Source organism: Limulus polyphemus, unplaced genomic scaffold, assembly GCF_000517525.1.
Source record: "Limulus polyphemus unplaced genomic scaffold, Limulus_polyphemus-2.1.2 Scaffold3378, whole genome shotgun sequence".
NCBI classification, from domain to species: domain Eukaryota; kingdom Metazoa; phylum Arthropoda; class Merostomata; order Xiphosura; family Limulidae; genus Limulus; species Limulus polyphemus.
Genome location: NW_013668988.1, coordinates 49886 through 72779, shown reverse-complemented (window position 1 = coordinate 72779; position 22894 = coordinate 49886). Strand labels below are relative to the sequence as shown.

General features: G+C 30.2%; 1 protein-coding gene across 3 annotated transcripts; it reads left to right on the top strand.

Moving 5' to 3' along the window:
- The first annotated feature begins 518 nt into the window (after nucleotides 1–518).
- On the top strand, nucleotides 519–22090 carry LOC106469257 (nuclear transcription factor Y subunit alpha-like). Of its 3 annotated transcripts, none has more exons than XM_013929735.2 (10): nucleotides 519–624; nucleotides 2447–2632; nucleotides 8721–8858; nucleotides 11653–11706; nucleotides 13452–13563; nucleotides 14813–14958; nucleotides 17711–17884; nucleotides 18148–18393; nucleotides 19228–19280; nucleotides 19754–22090. In XM_013929735.2, exons 2-9 carry the CDS (start codon nucleotides 2492–2494, stop codon nucleotides 19252–19254), a joined length of 1038 nt encoding a protein of 345 aa, XP_013785189.1. In that variant the 5' UTR covers nucleotides 519–624; nucleotides 2447–2491; the 3' UTR covers nucleotides 19255–19280; nucleotides 19754–22090. The 3 variants fall into 3 exon arrangements, with proteins under 3 accessions (XP_013785189.1, XP_022253432.1, XP_022253431.1); XM_022397724.1 differs by lacking the exon at nucleotides 519–624 and adding an exon at nucleotides 663–804; XM_022397723.1 differs by lacking the exon at nucleotides 519–624 and adding an exon at nucleotides 844–996.
- Nucleotides 22091–22894: the final 804 nt, after the last annotated feature.

The following is a 22894-nucleotide window of genomic DNA, read 5'->3' as shown; positions in this document are numbered from 1 at the left end:
CCTGCCAAAAGTATAAGATTCGTTACCAAGTAAAATTCAGCTGCAGATATTCGATTTTTAAATCCTGTCTCATCCATGTAAATAGTTTATTTGTTTTTTACTTTGTGCTATTTTAATGACATCCTGATATAGTTATGTAAATCTGTTAATATCCATGGAACATGTGGGATCCAATCACTCACGATAATTACTGTTTGAAAGCATAAAACCCAGAATCTCAAAATAATTATTACACATGATATATACTAGGATGTATTTATCACGTGAATTATTATCGTTTGCAGATTGGAGAACCAGAATTCCGTTGCTAAACTTGGCTATTGTGGCCCATTTATTGATACAACAAATTATCATTAAAAATTGCTTAATAAAGTTTTTCAAAAAAAAATAACACATAAAATTTTCTTATTATGAAAGGATTCTTGTGTGAAATTATCTTGTGTTATAACTTCATGGAAAAGCATTCTAGGGGTTTTAGGACTTTGCTTATTAGGGAAAACAACTAACAAAGGGAACAGCACCAATAAAGATGAAGATTGTTGTTTTTATGGCTGGAGATTCGTTGTCCATTGGTCCAAGATTTTCATAGCCAATCAAGAAGAGTCCAGTGTGATTCTATCCAATGTAAGTTAGCAAATTATCTTTGATTTCGTTTACAGCATGTTTAGGAACCACGTGCTACGATTTCTTCGTGCAATTATGAGAACACAAGTTTGATATGTAACAAATACGTGAAAATCAGAAGTTGGTTTTCAGTCAACCCTAAGCCTAGTTATGACTGTGAAACAAAGCCTCGCGAAACATGTTAGTAGATAGTGCTAGACCATGCAGCAAAGAATCGAGTGCTGAGTTAGTTCAGTCACAGCTATCACCAGGATTTGATTTTGAGTTACATTGAATTTGAAGTAGCATTAGTTTATTAGTATACTAGAATGATTATTATTAAGAGAAAAAAGCAGTAATATTCTGTTGGTACAGTATGAGGGATTTCAAAAAGTAATGATTACAAATTCTTGATATTTTTAAAATTTAGTTTTTTAGAATAAAACACAACCTTATAATATTAAATTATTATTATAGTCATAGGCTACGTTGTTTCATAACATAGTACTTTTACTAGTAGTAATATTACTTTTATTAATATGCATTTTTACTTTCAATTTCATCACTCGGAAGTTCTTAATAATAATAGTATATGGTAGCTAGTAATCATAGGTAGGTCTACTATTAAATTAATAGTTAGTGTTAATATTGTAAGTTTAACTTTAAAGATTAAAACTTTTAAGTAGTCATTACTATCTACTTTTCAGTTCAATTTAACTTTTTTATATTGTTATTATTACTATTAGTAATTAGTATTACTACTGGCCAAATTAGTATTCATTATACAAAAATTTGAATAAATTGAAACTGAAAGTTAGGTAATGTGCCTAAAATTAAATACCAACATATCTAAATACTACTCTGATATGATGTTAGTGTTACTGTTAGGCCTGTGCCACATGAAATAAGTTGCATAAATAATCTATAGAACTTCAATCTCCTGTTATTTACAGGGATTTGTTCTTGTTTGTCAGTGTAATTTATGCATCATCTAGATCACCATAGACTCATTTTAGCCCTACAATTATATATTTTTCTTTTAGTTGTAAATAATCTGATTTAAATAACTTTCTTCTACAAGTAATAATTAGTAAAGCTGTATTTGGTAACAGATCATGCAGTTAACGTGACAGTACTGGTTTGAAATGAGAGGTGATATGTTGAAATAGCATTTTAAACTGGTTATTATACAATTATTTTTACTGAACATGTTATACATTTATAAATGTAACATAATATTGGTACATGAAACCATTTAATATATAACTTGTATTCTAGATATAAGTAGAGCTACATGTGTGTTTCATTACTTAGTAATTGCTCAAGAATTGGATTTAAACTTTCCACTTAGTAGAACATTAAACCAAGTAGCAGATACTTAATTAAATATGTATTTCACCTATGAAATAGTTTTATGGGATCTGAATTTTAAGAAATTTACTATCATTTATTATAAAATCTAATGTTGTACTATTAGTAATGTGTATAAAATATGTTGCATTACACATAAAAGGCTTGCAGAGAAACAACTAGAAAGTAAAAAAAGCCTTATTCTTTCTTCACATAATTTCTTTTATATTTTTCATACTTGGTTTTTCTCATCTTATATAATTTGTAAGCTCGAATTTTATTTTAAGAAAAGCATATAATTTTATGTATTTTTTTAAGATGAAAGGATTAGGTAGTTGGTCTCTGGACAAAGTAATTATGTGCAGAAACAAAAATATAATGTCTGAGGTTAGATGATGTACCACATTTCTTATTTTTTTCAGTTTAAATTTGTAAATTAAGTTGGAAAATAATATTAATGTGTTCAATTGGAGAATATGATTTTTTTTCTAAGTTTTTGCAAATCGAACAAGTGCACCATAGTTAGAGATAGACACTTATGCACATGGATCAATTCCAAGTGTCTGCAGCTGCACAGCCTGTAGAGGTGTCTGAAAATGGGAGAACATCTGGACAACAGGTGGCAGTGATGCAGAATCTTCAGGCTCCAGGATCTGTTCAAATTAATACACAACCACAAGTATGTTGTAATTTATTTAGCTATAATGCTTTGTTGGTTTAACTCTTTTGATCAGAGCATATTAGATTAATGTATTAAATCAAGTTTTTAAAAAAATTACCATTATAAATAAGGCTTCATGATGACCCTGAAAATTATAACATTTCATCCATTTGTTAACTTTTTCAACACTAACCACTTACCAATTTAAGCACTGGTGAATAGATGAATAAAAACAGTATTTTAATGAATAATTGTTACATTTCACAAACTTCACAACTATTGATGTTGGAAATTATTAAAACTTGGTTATATTTTGAAAACATTATAATACTAGGAATTATTCTAAAATTTGAGGTTATAATTGAGTTAATAGTGACATACTTTGTAAAAGGTGTTGGAGTGAATTTTTCCAGAAGAGATCAATTGAAGCCTATTGAGAATGTTGAAAAGTTAAATCTGTATTGGTTACAGTCAGGGCATACAAATGTAGAAAGTTCTTAATTAGCATATGTTATAGTCTACCCGATCAGGCAAATGAGGTCAAGGAGATATTGTATGGAGTGTACAAAACATCTGGAACCACAGTTGATTTGTAGTTTTTCTTAATTTCAGAACTATGGTTCCAGACATTCTTAATTTCAGATATGTGACTGATTATGGCACTTTCAAAGCATGAGAAGTTCGAGTTAATCCTGCTGTTAATCCAAACTTGTTTTGGATTACAAGGACAGCATTTGGAACACATTCTGTAAAACTTGTTGAAGTGCCTATGGTTCAAGTCTTTTTGGACACCCTGTATAATGAAATCATGGTTGTTATATTTAGAATACTGATGCTATAATTATGGGACAATTTAATTTTAGCCACATTGATAAGAATTGTATAAAATCAAATAGGGAGAGAAAGAAATATCTTAAAGAGATTCTGGATGGTATTCTATACAAAATGGTCAGAGAGCCAACCATAGGAGGTGCTATTTCTAACAGGATGATTGGATTATATAATGAGTTGCTGTCAGCAGTAGTGGAGTTTGACACTTTACAATGTTTTAAGGTGGTAATAATTGCTTTCCTGAAAAATAAAAGGTTGGTTTTCAATTTTTACTTTTCTCAAAGGTTGTTCAGCAAGGATAGCCATGTAGAACTAAATTGTTCTGCTTTGTCCATGTTAAAAATTATTTTTTGCAAAACAAAAGTCTGCATTTAGGCTCCCAAGCATGAAAATCTATTAATTTTAATATTCAACTTTGTATTCCAAATCTTTTCACCCATAGGTAGAGCTGTGGATTAATGATATTTGTTAATTGATTAAATGACAACCTCATTAATCAAATAGTGCAACACGTCCCTCTACAATCAGTATAAGCAAAAAAGAAAAACCAGGGTGGTTGCGAGCTTCATAATATTTTCAGAAACTGCACTATTCTAACATGGTATTAATCTTTCTATTTTTCTTCACATTGTTTTGGTGTTTTTTTAATGTAGTTTTTGAATAACCCTTGATTTCCTATGATAGACATCTTCTGAAGTCAAAATTTTTGCATATTGTAAAAAACATATTTTTTTTTGTTTTTTTGAAAACCAATATTGCTACAGGTTTTATGGACATTTTCCATTTCCTACTTGGCAAATGAATCTCTGTTGTTGACTAAACACTACCACTTAGTTGTCATTGTTTTGTTTTTTTTCAAATAAGCAGTTATCCCACACTGATCGTCTGTAAAACAAATACATTTATAATTAAATAATGAAAACATGTTTCACTTTCACTGATGAAAGTAGAAATGTTTTTATTTAAGACGTGTCACGATTGAAATTGCAAATAATTAAAGTCGCCAGTTAGACAATTTATTTATGTATATTGTTGAAAAGGATAAACATAAGAATAATATTCAATACAAATTTGAACCATCAGAATATTTTGCACTTGCTTACCATATTTGCTAAATAGTAAATTTAACTTAACTAACTTGGTGATTATAGTAAAAAAAACTTGTGTTTACAAACATTCCAACTGTATTAAAACTATTGAACTATTGTTCAAAATAAAATTATTTTTCAAAACATGTACAAAAATGAGTATATGATATTCAATGAACATAAAAATAAATGTATAGAAATTTCCAAGATTTCTAGGTTCATGCATTTTTTAAAAATCATGTTAAAATTGTTAGATTCATACTTTGAAAAACTGTCATTCAAAACAGGGGCAATCAAGGATGTTTTTGGGAGGGGGGTTCCAACCGCTACTGATAAATCTATGTTAGTTTCATTGTTTCCTTATACCTTCATACTACTAGTAAGTTTTAGTAATAAAGCTAATTAGAAAGGCTACAAAAGGCATTATAAGTAGCTCAGTTGGGTTAGTGATTTCAAAGCTTATATCTGTATTTCTAGTAATGTCATTGATAAGAGAATGAAATGGTTAAAGATAAACATTTCAAATTTTATAATTGAAATTAAATAGTTGCAATTATATTTATAAAAAAAAGTATAGTCTACACCTAAATTCACATTTTAGCATTAACAGGAGTACTGTTTTCAGTTAATTTTTTTAAGCCATTTCTTCCACAGTCATAGCACTTACATTTTTGTAGACTTTAGCTGTGTTGATTTCAGAAAACCTGAAATATATGGTAGTGTAAGGATGTCTGTTTGTTTTTATTTCTGAAAAAATGGAGGGGCTTTGGACTCTTATCTCCCTTGATCTACACCTACTTATACAAAATTAAATAGTAAACTTATTAATTTCTGAAAAAAAGGTGTGGAGGTTGACCCCTGGACCCCCTCTCATAAATCCAAGCATGCTTATACAACATTAAAGAAAACAATTATTAATTTCTGGAAAAAATGGATTGGGATCTGGATCCCTCCCAAGATCTGTGCCTACTTATACAACATTAAAGAGTATAGTTATGCAGTTATAAATTAGAAACAACACAATGTAAAAAAGCAGTAAATATACACAATATAATAACATTTTAGTAGCCAGAGAGTTGGCAGTGGGTGGTACCAGCCAATTGCCTTCCCTCCAGTCACCAGTTCAAAATTAGTGACAGTGGAAAATATCCTTAGTACTATAGAATAACAAAGGTACAACAAGCAAATTTACTGGCAATGATAATCAAACCCAAGACATTCAAATCATTAGGCATACCCCCACATTTAACAATAAACATAATGGCAATATTTCAATTATATAGATAGTTGGAATAATTGAAAAAATAGATAATCAGAAATCTTAATTTATAATTGGTTGATTATTTTGTGACATCAATCCATTAATCATAATTTTGATGAATTGATAAGTTTACAAATCACTACTCACAAGTAATCAATTATATTGCCTAGCTCTACCCATGAGAAGGCTCTCCAGACCTCTGACATTTTTAAATACCTGAATTAAGTCCATTAATTCTCCTGTGTTCCAGAGAAAACAAGTTCAAAATTTAAGCTAACCCCTTCACTGCAGCAGGGACTATATTTCTCCAGTGCACTGAGAAGTATACGTCCTAGTCGTTGTGAATGAGTTAAATGATTTGGACTAGGAATTAGTTTAGTAGCTTGTTTCTGCACTCTTTCTAATATGTTTTCATTGTGTAAGAATTGGATCAGAACTGCTCACAATAGTCTGAATATTGTACAAGGATAAGGCTACAATAACCTTTTTGTGATTAAATTCAAAATTCCTACAACCAAGAACTCTAATTTGCTCTTTTCATCAAAGCTTACCAAGATTGTTGGTTGATTACTGAGCCAACCAGTTAGTTGGTTCTTTGTTGTAAATTTTGAGTTTCTATTTTCAGTGAAGTAATAGAGATGTGAGGATTACCAAATGTATGAGAGAAGTTAGCAAATAAGTGGATTGGACTTTCCTGTCTTCTTTTTTTACAGAATATTCCAAAATAACTTACCCAATAATAGTAACCACTAAAACATGATGAATAAAAAAAGTTCTAAAAACAGATTTCTTAGGGATCCTACTAGTCTTATTCTTCTAATTGAAAATAATGGCCATTTATCATCAGTTTTTACTTTCTATCATTGAATATTCCATCCAATTTTTAATTTTCCACGAATTCTATATCCATCTAACTTAATTATTAATCTTTTATGGGGTACCTGTTATAACAGTTTTTATGAAAGTCGGGTACACAACAGCAACTAACCTCCATCCAAAAAAGTTGGAAGTCCTGTCATTAAATTAGAAACCCTTTCCTAAAACCATGGTAAAAATCGTTACTTAAGTACTACATTTGTCAAATTCCTTTTTACAATACTTTTATCAGCAAATTTAAACACCTTACTAACAAAAAAGGGTCATGCTAATAAACCAATAATATTTGCAATCCTCCCTATCAACCCTTTCTTTTTCTTTTCTTTTTTAAAGGTAGAAATTACATTACTAATCTTCCACTTATTGAGAATTTCATCCTTAAGAAGGTTAAATTGACTTCATACGCAGATTCAATGGGAATTAAATGGAACTTTGAAATACACAAATAAAAGTTTAATAAGTTTTATTTGTGTATTTTAAAATTGTCTTGCATTTCCTTTGAATTTCTCATTTTTCAATAAATTTCTAAAGAAATAACTGACCCTACTGACCACTTTGTTACAACTTCTTAAAAGTTTTAGGAAAAATCTCATCAGGGCTAGGAATTTTATTCTCTTGACTAGTGTTTCCCAAATTGGGAGCAGCGGCGTCTCTGGGGGCTGCCCAAAAATGGGCCGAAAATAAAGATGCTGAATTAATTTTAATTCTAAATAAACAATAAGCCAATAAAAATGATATTTAGTTAATTAAATGATACAGTATGTTGAAAAGGAGATCTTATGACACTGTTTTTCAATGCTAAAGTTATAGATTGGGGGCCTCAAACTCTTTTGTGCACATCAAGGGAGCCTCAGACTAAAAGAGTTTGGGAACTTCTGCTTTAGACCAGTGATTCTCAAATGGTGGGCCATGAGACATGCATTTATGGGCTGCCACAGGCCAGGACAACTGTAAGTGCCTTAAAATGTTGAGTCGTCAGCTGCATATGTGGGCCTTTACTGTTGTGCCAAATAACTAACTGGGCATTTTGGTGCAAAAGGTTGAGAAACTGCTCAACATTGTAACTTGGGTTTTTGTTTGAATGCCTCTTTGTGTGTATGTGCACAGTATTTCTAAACTGTATATTCTTAATCTCATCTTGGAAGTATAGCTGATACTGCAACTGATAGTCTATTTATTCATAATACACACCCTCCGACATTTGTTTTTACTCATTGTTTCTGTGGATAAAGCTTCATAGTATGTTGCCTTCTTTTCAAGTGTATAACAAATGCTATTAAATAAGTAGTAATATCAGTTTGTGTATATTCGGGTTCAATTTATTTTGAAAATGTTTTGTCTTCCTCCAGATACCTAATTAAATGTCTTTCATGTGTATAAAGCATTTATTATTATTATTTTGTGTGTGTGTGTGTGTGTGCACAGAAATTAGTGTAATTTTCATGCCATGCTCTGAAAGAAATGCATTTTGTCATTAAAAATTAATGCTGTTTAGAAAACCTTACTAGTGAGCCATATAGATTGTCCCATCATGTGCAAGTGTTGAATAAGCCCTAACCTTAGCATTTTTTGCTATTATCTGGTAGGCTGTAACATTTAGGAATTGTGGTTATTGGATGGATATATGGATTCCAAGTTCTATCTTTAACTAGTATTTTACATTCTGGCTGCATGTTTTGGTGGGTGAAGGATGATCTTAATGAGTTGAGTGGCCTTCTGTCACCTTTTTTTTTTAATTAAAAAAAAACCTTTCTAAATTCACTTAGGATGTTTTTTTTTATCACTCCATGGTGTAGAACCTTGTTGTGAGATTGTATCAATAGTTTATTTTGACTTGTGAATTTTTAATATGTAAAACTTTGTCTCTTTATACTTTGTGAACTTTATAATTAAATAGAGAAATTAGGTCTTGTTCTAGACTTTTAAGAAACACAATCCATAAAAATTACAGTTTGTGCATTTTTACATTAAAAAGAAAGTGTATTTTTGGTGCATTTAAATTTCATGTAATAACACCCTGTGTATTTGTGTGCCCTTGTGTCATCTTCAGGTGATCCAAGTGTCACAGGCTGGTGGAAACCAGGTACCAGTGCAACTCATCTCCACTGGTCAACAGATAATGGTACAAGCTCTTGCTCAAGAACAAACCAGCCAGATACAAGGACAAGCTGGTCAACAACTACAGCAGGTTTAATTTATTAATAAATGTTTATTAATTTTAATGTAAAAACATACAATATTATATATTAAACTTGGCTTACAATTGTATCTTGGGTTATCAAATATTGTTTTAAAAAGACTTTCCAATAGATAAGTGAGCTTTTATAATGTGCAAAACAACTAAAAGATTGTGATGTCAAAATACAGTAATACCCCGTTTAGCACTCAGGAAGTGTCCCTGAGAACAGAGCTCTAAACGAATCAGCTCTAAACAGGGTCATTTTAACATTATATATATGAAGATATATAACTGAAGACATTGTTTCTTACCTGTGAATGATGTATAAATGCTTTATTTGGTACTGGAAAACTTAATGTAAATTACTTACCATAATATCACCATCACAGGAAAAAAGCATTTTTAGTAGCCTTCAATCTCGTTTGATTACACAGCCATCAAATAGAAAATCATACCCCACGTGCCACACCCACCTGTCACATCCTCTCTTTCATGATTTTTCAATGCATTTAGTTTTCTTTTACATTTATGACTATATTAGTTAGAACCAACAGACAGGTAAGGTTTTCATCTGTCAAATGATGTATTACATTGTTTTCTGTAGACATTTGTAGATCACTTCCTAAGAGAATGTTTTTTTCCCCATGGGAATGATATTGTGTAGATGGATGATGTTTTAACAGTTCATATTGCATTGCTAGAAATGCCAGGAAAATTGTGGTAGTTATGGGACATTGTTTGCTTTTTGCATGTTATTATTCTATGTTCTTTTCTGCATTATTTTATTAAATAAATATTTACTGCACTACTACCATTAGTATGAAATAGTAGTGTTCAGATAGTTATGGATTTTTTATAATTTTTTACTCTCTCATGAAAAAGAATAATCTCTCAAGGAGACGAGCTCTTTAATAAATCAGCTTAAAGCAGGGTCTAACTGTATTCCTCAAAACCAAACAGAATCATAACTGATGTGGAACACTGAGGCAGTTTGAGTATTTATGCAATATTCTGTAGGGTAACTATGCCTGACATTCATTATTTCAGTAGAACACTTTATCTAGTTTATCACTTCTTCAAACAGTATTAAGCAAGATTTTTGTCTTCATATATTTTTTTAATGTTTAATAGTCCTTCCATTGCCTCTGAGTTTTTGATAAAAGTAGTGGCTTTAGTTTTCCACTATGCTCACCTAATTCTTTTGTAACTTTAAAGTCACCTCTTCTAATTTTGATTGTTGTTCTCTTAATGTTAAATATCAGTTTAATATTGGTGTTACAACTTTAATATAAATGCATGTATTTTTTTGTATCATAACTTGAGTAAGAACATTGTAACTTATTCACAAGTAAAAGATTTTTATTTGATCCTAATTATGTATGTATACACTTTGAAATTTCACTTTTTTTAATTCTCTTTTTTTTTTTCACTGTTACTTGTATATACAGCCTAATGCTACAAATTTAAATATTATAAAGTCAATGTTTACATCAACCAAAACATTACATGAATTACAACACCTATAGGTGAAATGTGTAACATGAGTACAAAAATATTAAGTGCAATTATATACATCTATTACAAAGGAGCATAACATACCACTGTGCAACAGTAATTTGGACAATAGTTGAAAGTCAGATGTTAATAAAGGACAGGAAGCTAAAGTTCAATGATTAGTAACCTATTTAATATTTTAATATTAGAAATAAATGCTTTATAACACCAATTTTTTTTTTTTTTAAATGGACACTCAACTTTTGCAAGCAAATAAACCATCTGAAGCTTTGTATTATCAGCTACAGTTTGTGTTTTAATGGAACACTCCTAAAGAAGCTGTAAAGCAAAATGTTGGGTGTTCAGTTAAAGAAAAATAACAAATTTTGGTATTATAAGGTCATTTGTGTATAGAGAATTTGTCTGAAAAAATCAAGTTGATATGAAAATTAGTCTTTGCATTCAAAAAGGTGGAATGAAGTAAAAATAAATTGTGAAATTTGCAAAACCTTGTTTTGTTTTTTTCTAAAATTTAAAAAACAGACATCGTGAGAAAAAAGACAGATCACACAGTGTTTTTACTTTTATTAAAGCCAATTGAGTTGAAATCCAAGATCAAGAATGAACTGAACTTTTCTTCATCCCCATAAATAAAGGACCTTGCTGTACATATGAAAGTAAAAAGTAAACACCAGGAATGTTTTTTCGTTTATAACCTTGGTCCCAACTAGTTTCGGGTCAGCCAGTATTTTTTAAGCCAAACATTTTTACCCCTAGGTGACTGGCCCAGTTAGCAACCATATAGGCAGGATGAGCGTGTTTGGTAATGGGGATTTGAACTTGTGACCTTCAGATTGAAAGTTGAGTGTCCTAACCATCAGGCCATGCCAGGCCAAGAGTAAACACCAGGAACTGTTATAGATTAATTTATTTTGAGATATCAATTACAATCAAATTATTAAGGAAACTAGAGAGTGAAATAAGCTGTAACTCTCTGACCATAATAGCAATACAAAGCAATTGACTTGTCTATTGGTCAAAATCTATCTCTTTGACAACCTCAGCATAAAGAAGAGACTTCTGTGTAATACACCACTTTGGCCTAAAGACCTGCCCCAAATCTATTTTGTATTTAAAACCATAAATTTTTGACAGACTTAAAATTGAGATGATGAATAAAAGTGTATACAAGTTTAAATCGATAATCTTTTGAAATTGATATATAATATCAGTGTTGAGTTTATTTATTTATTTTTATTAATCTTGTGATACATTTAAGCCATGGTTATCCTTATTTTTCTTTGCCTAGATTCAAGTTATTCCAATTAGCCAAGTTCAAGGTCAGCAGAGTCAACCTCAACAAGTAAGTATGTGGTGTAATTCAGTATATAGAAATGGAAATTTGTTTCCAACTTCTATAAGAATGGGAAGTTTATTAGAATACATGTTGTTAATTGTTATTTACAGCAATATTTGTTGTGATTATCAAATCTAGAGACCAGAAAGTGAAGACTAAATGTTTGCAGGAGACATATTATTTGTAGGGATGATTATCAAACTTTTTTAAATAGCTATTGAAGGTTCTTTTGGAAAAAGAATTAGCACCTGGATTCATTTTATTAAGAATTACATGCATAAGCTAAGTAATATAACTGTATTGCTTTTGCCTAACTCATAGTTTTGAAGTGGTTGCTCTTTACTAGATCTACTATGTTAAGACTTAAGTTCTCTAAAGAAACTTCCTGTATATCAGTTTCTTTCCTAACAGTTTGGAGAGTATTAAGTTTTGAGTTTCTGCAGATAGAAACAAATAAGGAAAACCCAATAGTGATTTGGATAATCAGATCCGGATTTCTAATAGTTGTTGATTTTGATTGATAATCATACATAAAAAAAAAAATTTGGAAATTTTCAAAGTAGATTAATCAACAATACTTCAGTGTAACTTTCCAAGTTTGGAGTTACTGTGGTATTTAAGTATTGAAATTATGCTTCTAAAGTCTGGTGTTTATTGGGCAAAAAAGTGGGGACGTAATATTATTTTGCTTTTATGCTTATTTTAATAGTGTTATTTATTTAGAGGTATATTATACTCTATTTTTTTCACTTTGAGGGTTAAAGTGCAAAAAAGATAACTTAATATACCTCTAAATTAATAACACTGTTTACTATTAGTGTGATCCACATATTGTATCATATTGAGTAATTTTATGAATTTATCTTGTACAACACTCAGTATAAAGAACTGATCAAGAAAATTGAGTGAAATCACCCATTTTCTGTCTAAACTGCATGGGACCCCAGCAGTAATATTATATATATTGTGAACTGCAATGCCTGTCAGAGTGTCCGTTTGTCTCTCATTTGAAAAGCTGTGCATGCAGACAAAACTCAACATTCACTTTTGAAATGACGGGAGAACAGGCACGAATAATGTTGATGCCAAATTTTATTTTGCAAAGCAGGATATTTTACACTAAAATGTTAGGAATTAATTACGCTATCATTCACATTTCAAAACGTGACCTAACTTAAAGGATACAAATGTAAATTTACCATATGCTATTGTTGAGCGGCTTTTAGCACGACTTAAATGCCCAACAATTACTTTTCGTAGTGGGCGGTATAAGTAGCTCAAAGCTTTGGCTCTGAGTGAAACCAAGAGTGCAAAACAATTAACTTTTTTAAAGTTCATGAAATAATTTATATTGATAGATTAACTTAAATTTTTCCTGTCACTGGGGATGGGTACGTTTGCTTGTTAATGAATACTGAAGGTTGTGTAAACAGTTTTTTAGTGTGACTTTTATGTTACTAAGGGTCCTGAAATTAACAAAGTCATGAACCTGTAAAGCAACATCGTGCATAAATAGTTTAGAACAACGGATCCTATAAGCAATTTTATGACTAATGTGCCTGCAACTGAATAATTCATTTTGAAAATTATAATGAACAAAGAGAAAGAGATTATGAGATGTTAAATATAAAATTTCAGCCAAATAACTGTCTTGAAAGCTTATCCAATTTTATATATTTATTGCTTGCATTAAGATAATTTAATTTTTTGAATAATAGGAATTTACACTGTATAATAAATGTGTGTTTTAGATCATTATCCAACAGCCTCAACAAGGGCAGATTATCCAGACAGCTGATGGCCAAACTTTGTTTTATCAGCCAGTGGCTGTAGATGGAACAAGTTTTGTGCAGAGTCCAGGAGGTATGTTTTATTTTAACAATATTTTCACATTGAATCTTAGTTGTAGTTATGCAATAAAAATCATAGATGTTTATATGTGATGTTTATCTATGGTTTGTTTTAAAGTAGCAGGTTTTCAAGCTTGATTTTTTTTTAAAACAGTTGTAATAAATTTTTCCATTTCGGGAAGATGATATTACTATTGAAGTCACTTTTCTCAGTCATTATACATGTAGCTTTTTATAAAAACTTTGAATATTTTTAACATAAGTTAAATGTTTCTCAAACAAATTTTTTGTTATGAATTACAGAAATTTGGCCTTTAATACTAAAAGTAACTTTTTAGGACTGGAATTTTTATAGTGAAAAAGTGTATAATATAAATCATGGGTGGGTCTTGGGACCAAAATGTGGGAAGCAAAAAAAAATAATCTGCCTTAATTATCGTAAATGCGTGTATATTATATCCCACAGCGTGTGTGTGCAACTGCTCTCCTTTGCCCCACCCCCAGTAATCCTGCCAATAAGATAAATTATATTATCTTTGGTTATGTCAGGGCTTTCCAACTGCGGGCCCACAATTAGATTTTATCAGGCCCAGAATTGGAAGGATCTCCTTAGTTAAAATTTAAGTCTGTAAAATAAAACCTTACCATTATTTCACATTTTAAAGAGGCAAAGTGTTATTCATATATTCTCACATTGTTTATTGCATAGTTCTAAATGTACAGTGGATAGATAGATATCTTAACATTTGAAAAAAAATATAGAATTTAGAATATTGGATCATTGTTTTGTTTTTCTAAATTGGTAGCAAACTGAAAACCTACACTACTATTTACATTTTAAGATGCTTTTTTTTAGTTCTAAGTTTTCTATTTGTGTGCGTGTGCACCTGCGTGCATGCATGTTTGGGCTCAGACTATGAGGTTATTGTCAATGAAGTGGAGCCAATCTTGTAAACATGTTCTGTGTAGAATGATATTGATACCCAGAAACAAGTTTTCTTTCATATTGGGTTTTTTTTTGTGAGGGTCAGAATTATTAACTTATATTTTGATTTTGTGCAGTAAATGAATGTACAGGGTGATTCTAAAAAAAAAAAAAAATCAACATTTAAAATTATTATATTCTCAAAACTACTTGTCTTAGGGAAACAAGTTCATTGAGAATCAAAAGTTTAATTTGTGGAAGTTTGCACTTAATATAGAGTTTTCCAAAAACTGACTTAAAATCAAATGATGAATTAATCTGAAACAATACTTGTTAGGAATTCTTCAGATACCGGCTGCCTCTGTTGCCCCACCACCACCTCAAGTTGTCCAGCAACAAACAACAACCAGCACAGCAGGCGTAAGCACACAGGCAATTTCCATCCCATCTACTGGAAGCTTACAATCTGGAAACATTGTGATGGTTAGTGTTCCATTGTTAAGTTAAGAATCGTTATACACAGTACAAATATTAAGGTATTTTTTAATTTGTATTCTTTGTTTTGAACGTTATTCTGGTATTTTCTCAGAATGGCTAATGAATAATTTACATTTACAGGAGTTAAATCATGGTTCAGTAAAAGTAATTCCAGATTTTTGTATGTTCCCAAAACTAAAATAGATCAGTATGGTGCATTATTATATTTTGCATACAGCATTAGTAAAATAATTTAGATTAATGATAGAAGTAAACTCAAAGAACTTTTCTGAAAAAAAAAATCAAATTTGAAATTCATTTTTAATTAACAAAAAATTGACCAGGGTATTCTGGTCATATCTACTTTGGCAAAACAAAAAGTATAGCTCCTATTGTCTTAACGTTTTTTTCTGTTCTTGTGTGGGGTTTAATCAAAGTATGATTTCAGTACTTTTCCTATATTTTCAGTGTACACCATTATGTGTAAACAATGTGAAATGAGTGTTATCTATGATTAATGAAGATAGTAGCAAATTTTTACCCAATCTTGATTGCACAGCATACAGAATTAATCCCATCTGATTTCTGAGGAACATTGTTTTTTTTTAGAACCACTTTGTTGTCCATATAATATGTGCTTTGCTTGACAATTAATGATAGTTTATTATTTCAGTTGTCATATCTATAGAGTACTTTCAAGTTGTAACTTGTTTCTTTATTTTGTACTGCTCCTTTCACTGTGCAAAATATTGTATTGCCTTGAAGTACCATTGATACTTATAACTATTGAGTTTAAGGTTTAAATTTTATATAAGAAATTGATGTTTTCTTTCATTACCTGTATTAGATGGTAGCATTCACTGTGGAGGAAGTACAATGTAATATGAAAAAGTAAGGTAATTTAATAAGCAATTTAACTGGTGGGAAGAGATATTATGAAAAAAGTTTTTTTAGTTTGCTGCATTTTAGTTTAATTTTTAATAAATATCTGTGCCCAAACAATTACACAAAATTATAGTATGGCATATAGAACACACAGTTTACAAATTTGACTTTTAAAAGTTAAGATTTGCTGGAAGCCAAATTCCTTCTAAAGTTAGTGTATGCAGTTCTTTAGTCATGAATTAGATTAGTTATTTGAACATTTTCTGTTGTTGAAGAAGGCATTTCCTACATTTAGTTTGAAACCAAGCATCTTATTATTCATAGCATGACTATAGTGACAGCTTAGTGTGACAGTTAAATAGTTATCTATATGATAAGTATTGTTTGGTAATGTATACTAGTTTTGTATGGTTGTGTACAAATTTGTTGCACTGTTCATTAATGATAGTTTTTGTGAGGTGAATTTACATTAAAAAAAAACCTTTTATTGAATCATGGTTTATTGACACACTAGATATAGGCATGCTAATCTACCTGGAAAAGTCACATACCACAACAGATCCAAAAGCAGCACACTGTAATATTTTGAAACAATTAAAAATGTATAAGTGGTACAAATACCCGTAAATTAGGAACACAGTTTTATACTTAGCATGCCTTTAGAAGATTAATAGTGTCATATGATAATGATGAAACTTGTACATCAGGAGATCTTTCACAACCTTCTCAATATTTGTTTAGTTATACAGGGGGTCCATGTTATATGGCATTGAGATATATGTTGTTTTGCACTTACGTCACTGACTTTTTGAGGAACACAATGTAAAATTTCCCTGCACATACGTCGTTCATAGTTTTTGATTCAGTTCAGCTTAACTCTCTCAACATGGGCTTGGTCAATTTGACCAACCATGTGACCTCTTTGTAGATTTAATACTTCTACTTTCAATATAGTGTGTATATCTTCACGAAATTTCACATACAAAAAATCATATTTCTTGATTTTTTTATAGTAATGGTAGTGATGCACTAAATAATTTTTATTTAATTAAATAATGCACTAAAGAACATTGACTAATAACATGCAAGTAGAAAAACACCCAAGGAATCCAAAGCAGGCCCTACTGGCACTAAAGTGAAGGAAAATCCTGAGCTTACTTCTTCTATAGAGATAAAGACGGCGGATGTCAGTGATGTTGATGACCTTACAGCTGAATCTCTGTTCTCATTCTGTCCCAACACCATCTTCAATCAAGCACAATGCATACACTCCCCAAGATAAGAACATAAAAATTAAAGTTTATGGTAAAATCTTTTTAAAATGCTGTTTAATATTCTGTGATGTTTTACACTAAAAATGGTTTTATGTTTGAGCAATTGCTTAAAAATGTCATAAATATGTTTTCTATTAAAAAGGGAAAATGTTTTAAAGTGTACAGGGCTGCTTCAAAATGCTCATAGAAATGGTTTTCAATGAAGTATTTGGTAAAATTAAATGCTGTTTAAAGGTCCTTGAACTCAGAATTAGTTATAAATATCTGTTGTATAGTACAGCTACTGTACATGTGCAGTACGTATTTTGGTTGTTAGGTATAAAACAACATTTTCTTAAGTTATGGTCTCTATTCAATATCATATTTCATTGTTTCTTATAGGAGAAATTGCTCTGCCTTTGATTGCATAGGCATTGTTTACGCACTTACTGTCCCTATCCCCCCATTTCTCATTATTCTTATGGGGAAAAATTACCCGTTAGACATCGTTTCGTTATAAGTTGCAATTTTCTGGTCCCTAACTCCATTGTATAACAAGGACCCCCTGTATATGTAACAAAGGTTTGGAATTATGGTATCATAGTAGTATTCTCTATTAGGTGGTACCAGGAACAGGAGGGTTACAAGCAGTGCAACGGTTACCACTTCCTGGTGCTGAACTGTTGGAAGAGGAGCCGTTATATGTGAATGCCAAACAGTATCACCGAATATTGAAAAGAAGGCAAGCTCGTGCCAAATTAGAGGCTGAAGGACGAATCCCCAAAGAAAGACGAGTAAGTGGAATACCTTAAAAAAATTTACTTCCAAGTTCTTTTTCAATTGTGTTAAATAATTAGAAAATAATAATTTCAAGAAGTTACCATTGGTTATCGCTTATTATGAAAACTTCCTCATATTGACATAAATTAGAAATAGTGTTTGAGCATAAAAAATAGTCTTTGATTTTATATTAGAAATTAGTAAAATTACTAAAATTGTTATATATATATACATGAGTGAAATATATTTTTGTTAACTTTTTAGTTTGTTTATTTAGAAATACCTTCACGAGTCAAGACACAGACATGCAATGAACAGAATTCGTGGAGAAGGGGGTAGATTCAATTCAGGTTCTTTTAAACATTACGGAAATGGGGATGATGAAGACACCAAGAATTTTATTGGAAATAATGATATTAGTAGTACAGCACTAAAAATTGCCACAGAATCCCAAACAAGCTGTGATTCTGACAGTGGTTCAGTGAGCAATGGTTTATCAGCACCACTGGATGCTAGCATTGAGGTAAGGTTGCCCATCTAGAATTTTTTATATATGACTTGGGAAGAAAAATCAAATATTGGGTTTAATATTTTACCAATTTTCCTGAAGATGATGGTAGTGGTAGACTGCATTGCATATTAAAGTCAGTAGTCTACTGTTTACTTTTACATTTTCTGTTGTTTTATATTGTTATTCTCGGTTGGAAAAAATTGTGAAGTGAATACTATTTTCTGGGTTATGTATCTCCCTATTCATATGAAGTATAAACAATTTATTTTTGTTTTCTTAATTTTGAAAATTTAATGACTAAAATCTCAGGACAGCTAACCTAACCAAACAACAAGTTTTTGCAACAGGCAGTTGTCAAAATGTGTAGAAAGTTAAATTCTATTTTGTTAAAATATATTTATTGTTTTCTGGTAACTTAATTTTTCATTATTTATAAAAAGAACCTTGAATAAAACTGATCTTTTGTACCAAACATAGTACTAACTACAATAATGTGATATTATGGGAGTTAGTAAGAGAGGTCGACAACCAATCAAACTTCACGAAATAGTTCATTCTTATTAGATGTTTATTTTATGTTGTGCACTTTTTAGCTTGTAACATCTAAATGTTTTAAACTTCCTTTTAAAGTTGGTTGGCCAAAAAAAAAGAAAGTATTCAATTATATTGGCGATGACATCTCATAAATTTTAATATGATGGTCAGCAACTTTAATAGCTTTTGTTTTTTTTATAAGCAGTATGGCTGCTCATGTCCATGGCAGTATGAATGTTTTATTTCGAAAAAGACAGTATCACACATTATGTACAGTGGCAGAAATGTTTAATATGCCGTTTCTTTAAACAGATGGCACTGTATACAACTGTGGCATGAAGATTTGAAAAGCCAGCAATGGATAGGTAGTTATAGAATGTTCTTTACATTTGTCCAATCACAAGCTATCTTTACAAACCTTTCTGATGTTAGCTAGGTGTGAAAATCTTTCTTGTTGACCTTCCTTATAGATCAAGTTTCCAAACTGCCAGTGGAGGAAGCTTATCTATGTTTTAACAGACTTGCTGTGTTTTAATATCCAGTTCAGTATTTCATGGGGAAAATTATTCCCTGCAATTTATTTATTTTAAAATGTACAATGAAAAAAAATAACTTTAACATTCTGTTAAGTTTAAGGGAGCTTTATTTATGTTGTGGGTCAACAATCGTTATACTTAAGATACAGTAAATAAGCTGTAATAATTTAGTACTAAATGTAAATTGTGAGAAACAAATAGGCCATATTACCATTAGCTTTGGATAACGATTCTCAAGATAATAATACTTTTGAAATACAAAATATATTATTATTTATAATATTGTATTTTCTTTTTTTCAGAATGGAAGATCAACACCTATCAATGAAATTATAGCAAGTGAACTTATTTATACTTCAGGAGATTCCAATTAATTCATAGCTCCTTGAAATTAATAGTCTGCAGTTTGGAAAATGGCAGAATATAGCATTTTTGTTTTTATCTTTATCAATATATATGTTGAAAGGAACCACGTATGGGCCTCCACCTAAAAACTTATTCACAAAGCTCAATTTTCTTTGAAAGTATTCAAGAGAATTGAAATTACATGGTGACTTAGGCCTTCTGCATATATAAAAATATTTTAATATCACTTACATTATTATATGTTGTGTTGTTCATCCTACACTGTAAGTTTCTAGTATTTATGTACATCTAATTTTTTTTAAATTCAGATATTTTCTCTCTCACTGACAGCAGTTAAAAATATTTAGTGACATAACTTAATTTTGTACTTTTCAATATATCAGTGTATATATTAGTTTGAAAGACCTTGCAACCTATTTGATTAAATTGTAAGTATTTACAATTATAATTGTTAACAAGCATACATTGTACCCTACTTAAATTGTTTCAAAGAAGCTACTGAAAAGCAAAAGTATTAGATGATTTACGTTATCATAAGTTATATAAAAATGGCTGTTAGTGCCTAACTCTTGCCGATTTATTAGCTGTCAGAAAAACTTCAGTGTATTTAAAACTACTTTGCTGTGTGCATATTTACCTACAGGTTTTGTACTGTAATTAGAACCTTTGTAGTTCCCCCTATCAATATGTAAATTATAACACATTAAGCCCTGAAATATGATAAATGTCTAATAAAACATCTTTTATTTTAGTGGAACAAACTATTTGACACAAGGTATTCTTACATGGTGTTATTTTTGAAATCATAAATTGTAATTCAATTTAGAAGTTCACTAAAATGAACAAAATTCAACTGCCAACTGAATTGAAAATTGTTTTTGATCAGTGTTTTGTTCAACTGTAAATTTATGCAAGTTGAAAGGGGTTACTAATAAATTTTTACTTTCATTTGCTGCTTAACTTCATAGAACATAAATCTTGAATCTCGTACATGTAATTAACTTAAAGAAATAGCATTTATGTTTAATAATAATGTAATTACTAATAGCATTACGAATTCTTAGTTCACATAGGGTGAAATAGTGTATGATTCTTTCTACACGGGACTTGCCTTTTGTACTTGCTATCAAATACTTTTTATATTGTAAAATAATCTTCAGGACACTTTCTATTAAATATTACATCTTAAAATTTCTCAATTTATATAGAAAAGTTGTCTGATTTTCTTATGTATTTGGTTTAATCTTGTGTAAGTTTTAGTATCACTATAGAATAACTTTCTTGACATATGCTTTAAATGCCATTATTAGGTGTAATAAGTGTTCATAGTTACTCGATTTGTAAGGTTATCATGAAAAAAATTGGAGGATTTTTATTTATATTCCTGTTTATTGGTACAATATGAATATAAATATCCTGGAATTAGAAATGTATTTATACTTGTTTTCAAATAGATTGATGGAAAATCATATTAAATTAGTTTTCCTGCTATAACCCAATTAAAAAAACAACTTAAGTATTAAATGCACATTTATGTATTCCGCCACAAAAAAAAAGGCTCATAATTAAATTTAAGAAAAGGAACTTTAAATTGCATTGTACTTAATTATACTGGGTGTGGTCTGCATGCCAAAACTGTGAATCTTTATGAATGAGTTTATGGTTTGTATCCCATTGCTGCAAAAAAATGCTACACAATTTTAGGAGCATTGATGTAATGTAAGTGATAGTAAAATCCTATCATTTGGTTAGACAAGAGTAGCCCGAGAGTTTATAGTGGGTGACTGCTCACTATAGCCCATAAGTTCAAAATTATGTGCAGGTAATTCTTTGTGTGAAAGTTTTAAAACAAGTACTTTTCAAAACATTCTGATATCAAAAGTTTAAAGTTGTTCTACACAAGACTTAGTTTCTGGAAGAAAAAAAAAAGCTGTTGATACTTAAATATATTTGAATACTATGGTTTTTATTAAATGTTGGACCCAAATTTTTTTCTTTTTTTGCTTTCTATTTTGTTTGTTGGAGAAAGGACTTAGTCTAATACAGTTAGGAATGTGTTGAATCCCCATGTTGGAAATTTTAAAGTTTTCTTAACCTTTTTATTATTTTTATGATTCTTAAGATGGAACTTGAAAGCTGCCAGTTTTCAACATACATATTAAACATAAACCAACACTTGGATCTGTTTAAATGTTTGAAGGAATGCATTATGTTACAAAACTTTGTGTATTTGTACAAACGTAGTTTTCAATAAAAAATGTACATAACTTGTTTTTAGTGTGAAACCAGTAATCTATGTTGTTACAGCTTATGCTAGATGTGTTAATACTCACCGTATGAATAGTAAATGTCAACACCATGTCTTATAAAATTACATTCTAATTTCAAAGTCTTTACAAGCTTGTATAATGTTAAGGAGTAGAACTGGGAAGAAGATTAAAGATTTGAAACAGAAAATTTTTCACATACATACGTTGTACAAGTTCAAAAGACCAAAAATATAATTTAATACACTCACATGCAAAACATTTATCTGATAAGAAAGATTTGAACTCAACTTGATTAATGATTGTTTTTTCCTATCTTTTGTATCTTGCATGTAATATGTCATGTGGAATTAAAAGTTTTGCAGATTTTGAACTCTGACGATATAAAAGTATATCGTAAACTGAAGATATCTGCAACGTAACTAGAAATGTTCTAAAACTGTGAAAAATACATTATACTAAACTAAAAGTTCAATACACCACTTTTCACAGAATAATTATGATGATGAATTAGCTGGACCAAGTACAATACACCACTTTTCACAGAATAATTATGATGATGAATTAGCTGGACCAAGTACAATACACCACTTTTCACAGAATAATTATGATGATGAATTAGCTGGACCAAGTACAATACACCACTTTTCACAGAATAATTATGATGATGAATTAGCTGGACCAAGTACAATACACCACTTTTCACAGAATAATTATGTTGATGAATTAGCTGGACCAGGTACATTTCATACAATAACTAGTGTTTTGATGATGTGATTTTACATTTCCATTCCTGCTTGACAATCTACA

Excerpts from the sequence above, each read along its gene's own strand:
- LOC106469257 (XM_013929735.2), top strand. The coding sequence starts at position 2,492 with ATGCACATGGATCAATTCCAAGTGTCTGCAGCTGCACAGCCTGTAGAG. Across the intron at positions 8,859-11,652 it reads CTGGTCAACAACTACAGCAG|ATTCAAGTTATTCCAATTAG; the intron begins GTTTAATTTATT and ends TTCTTTGCCTAG. Across the intron at positions 11,707-13,451 it reads AGCAGAGTCAACCTCAACAA|ATCATTATCCAACAGCCTCA; the intron begins GTAAGTATGTGG and ends TGTGTGTTTTAG.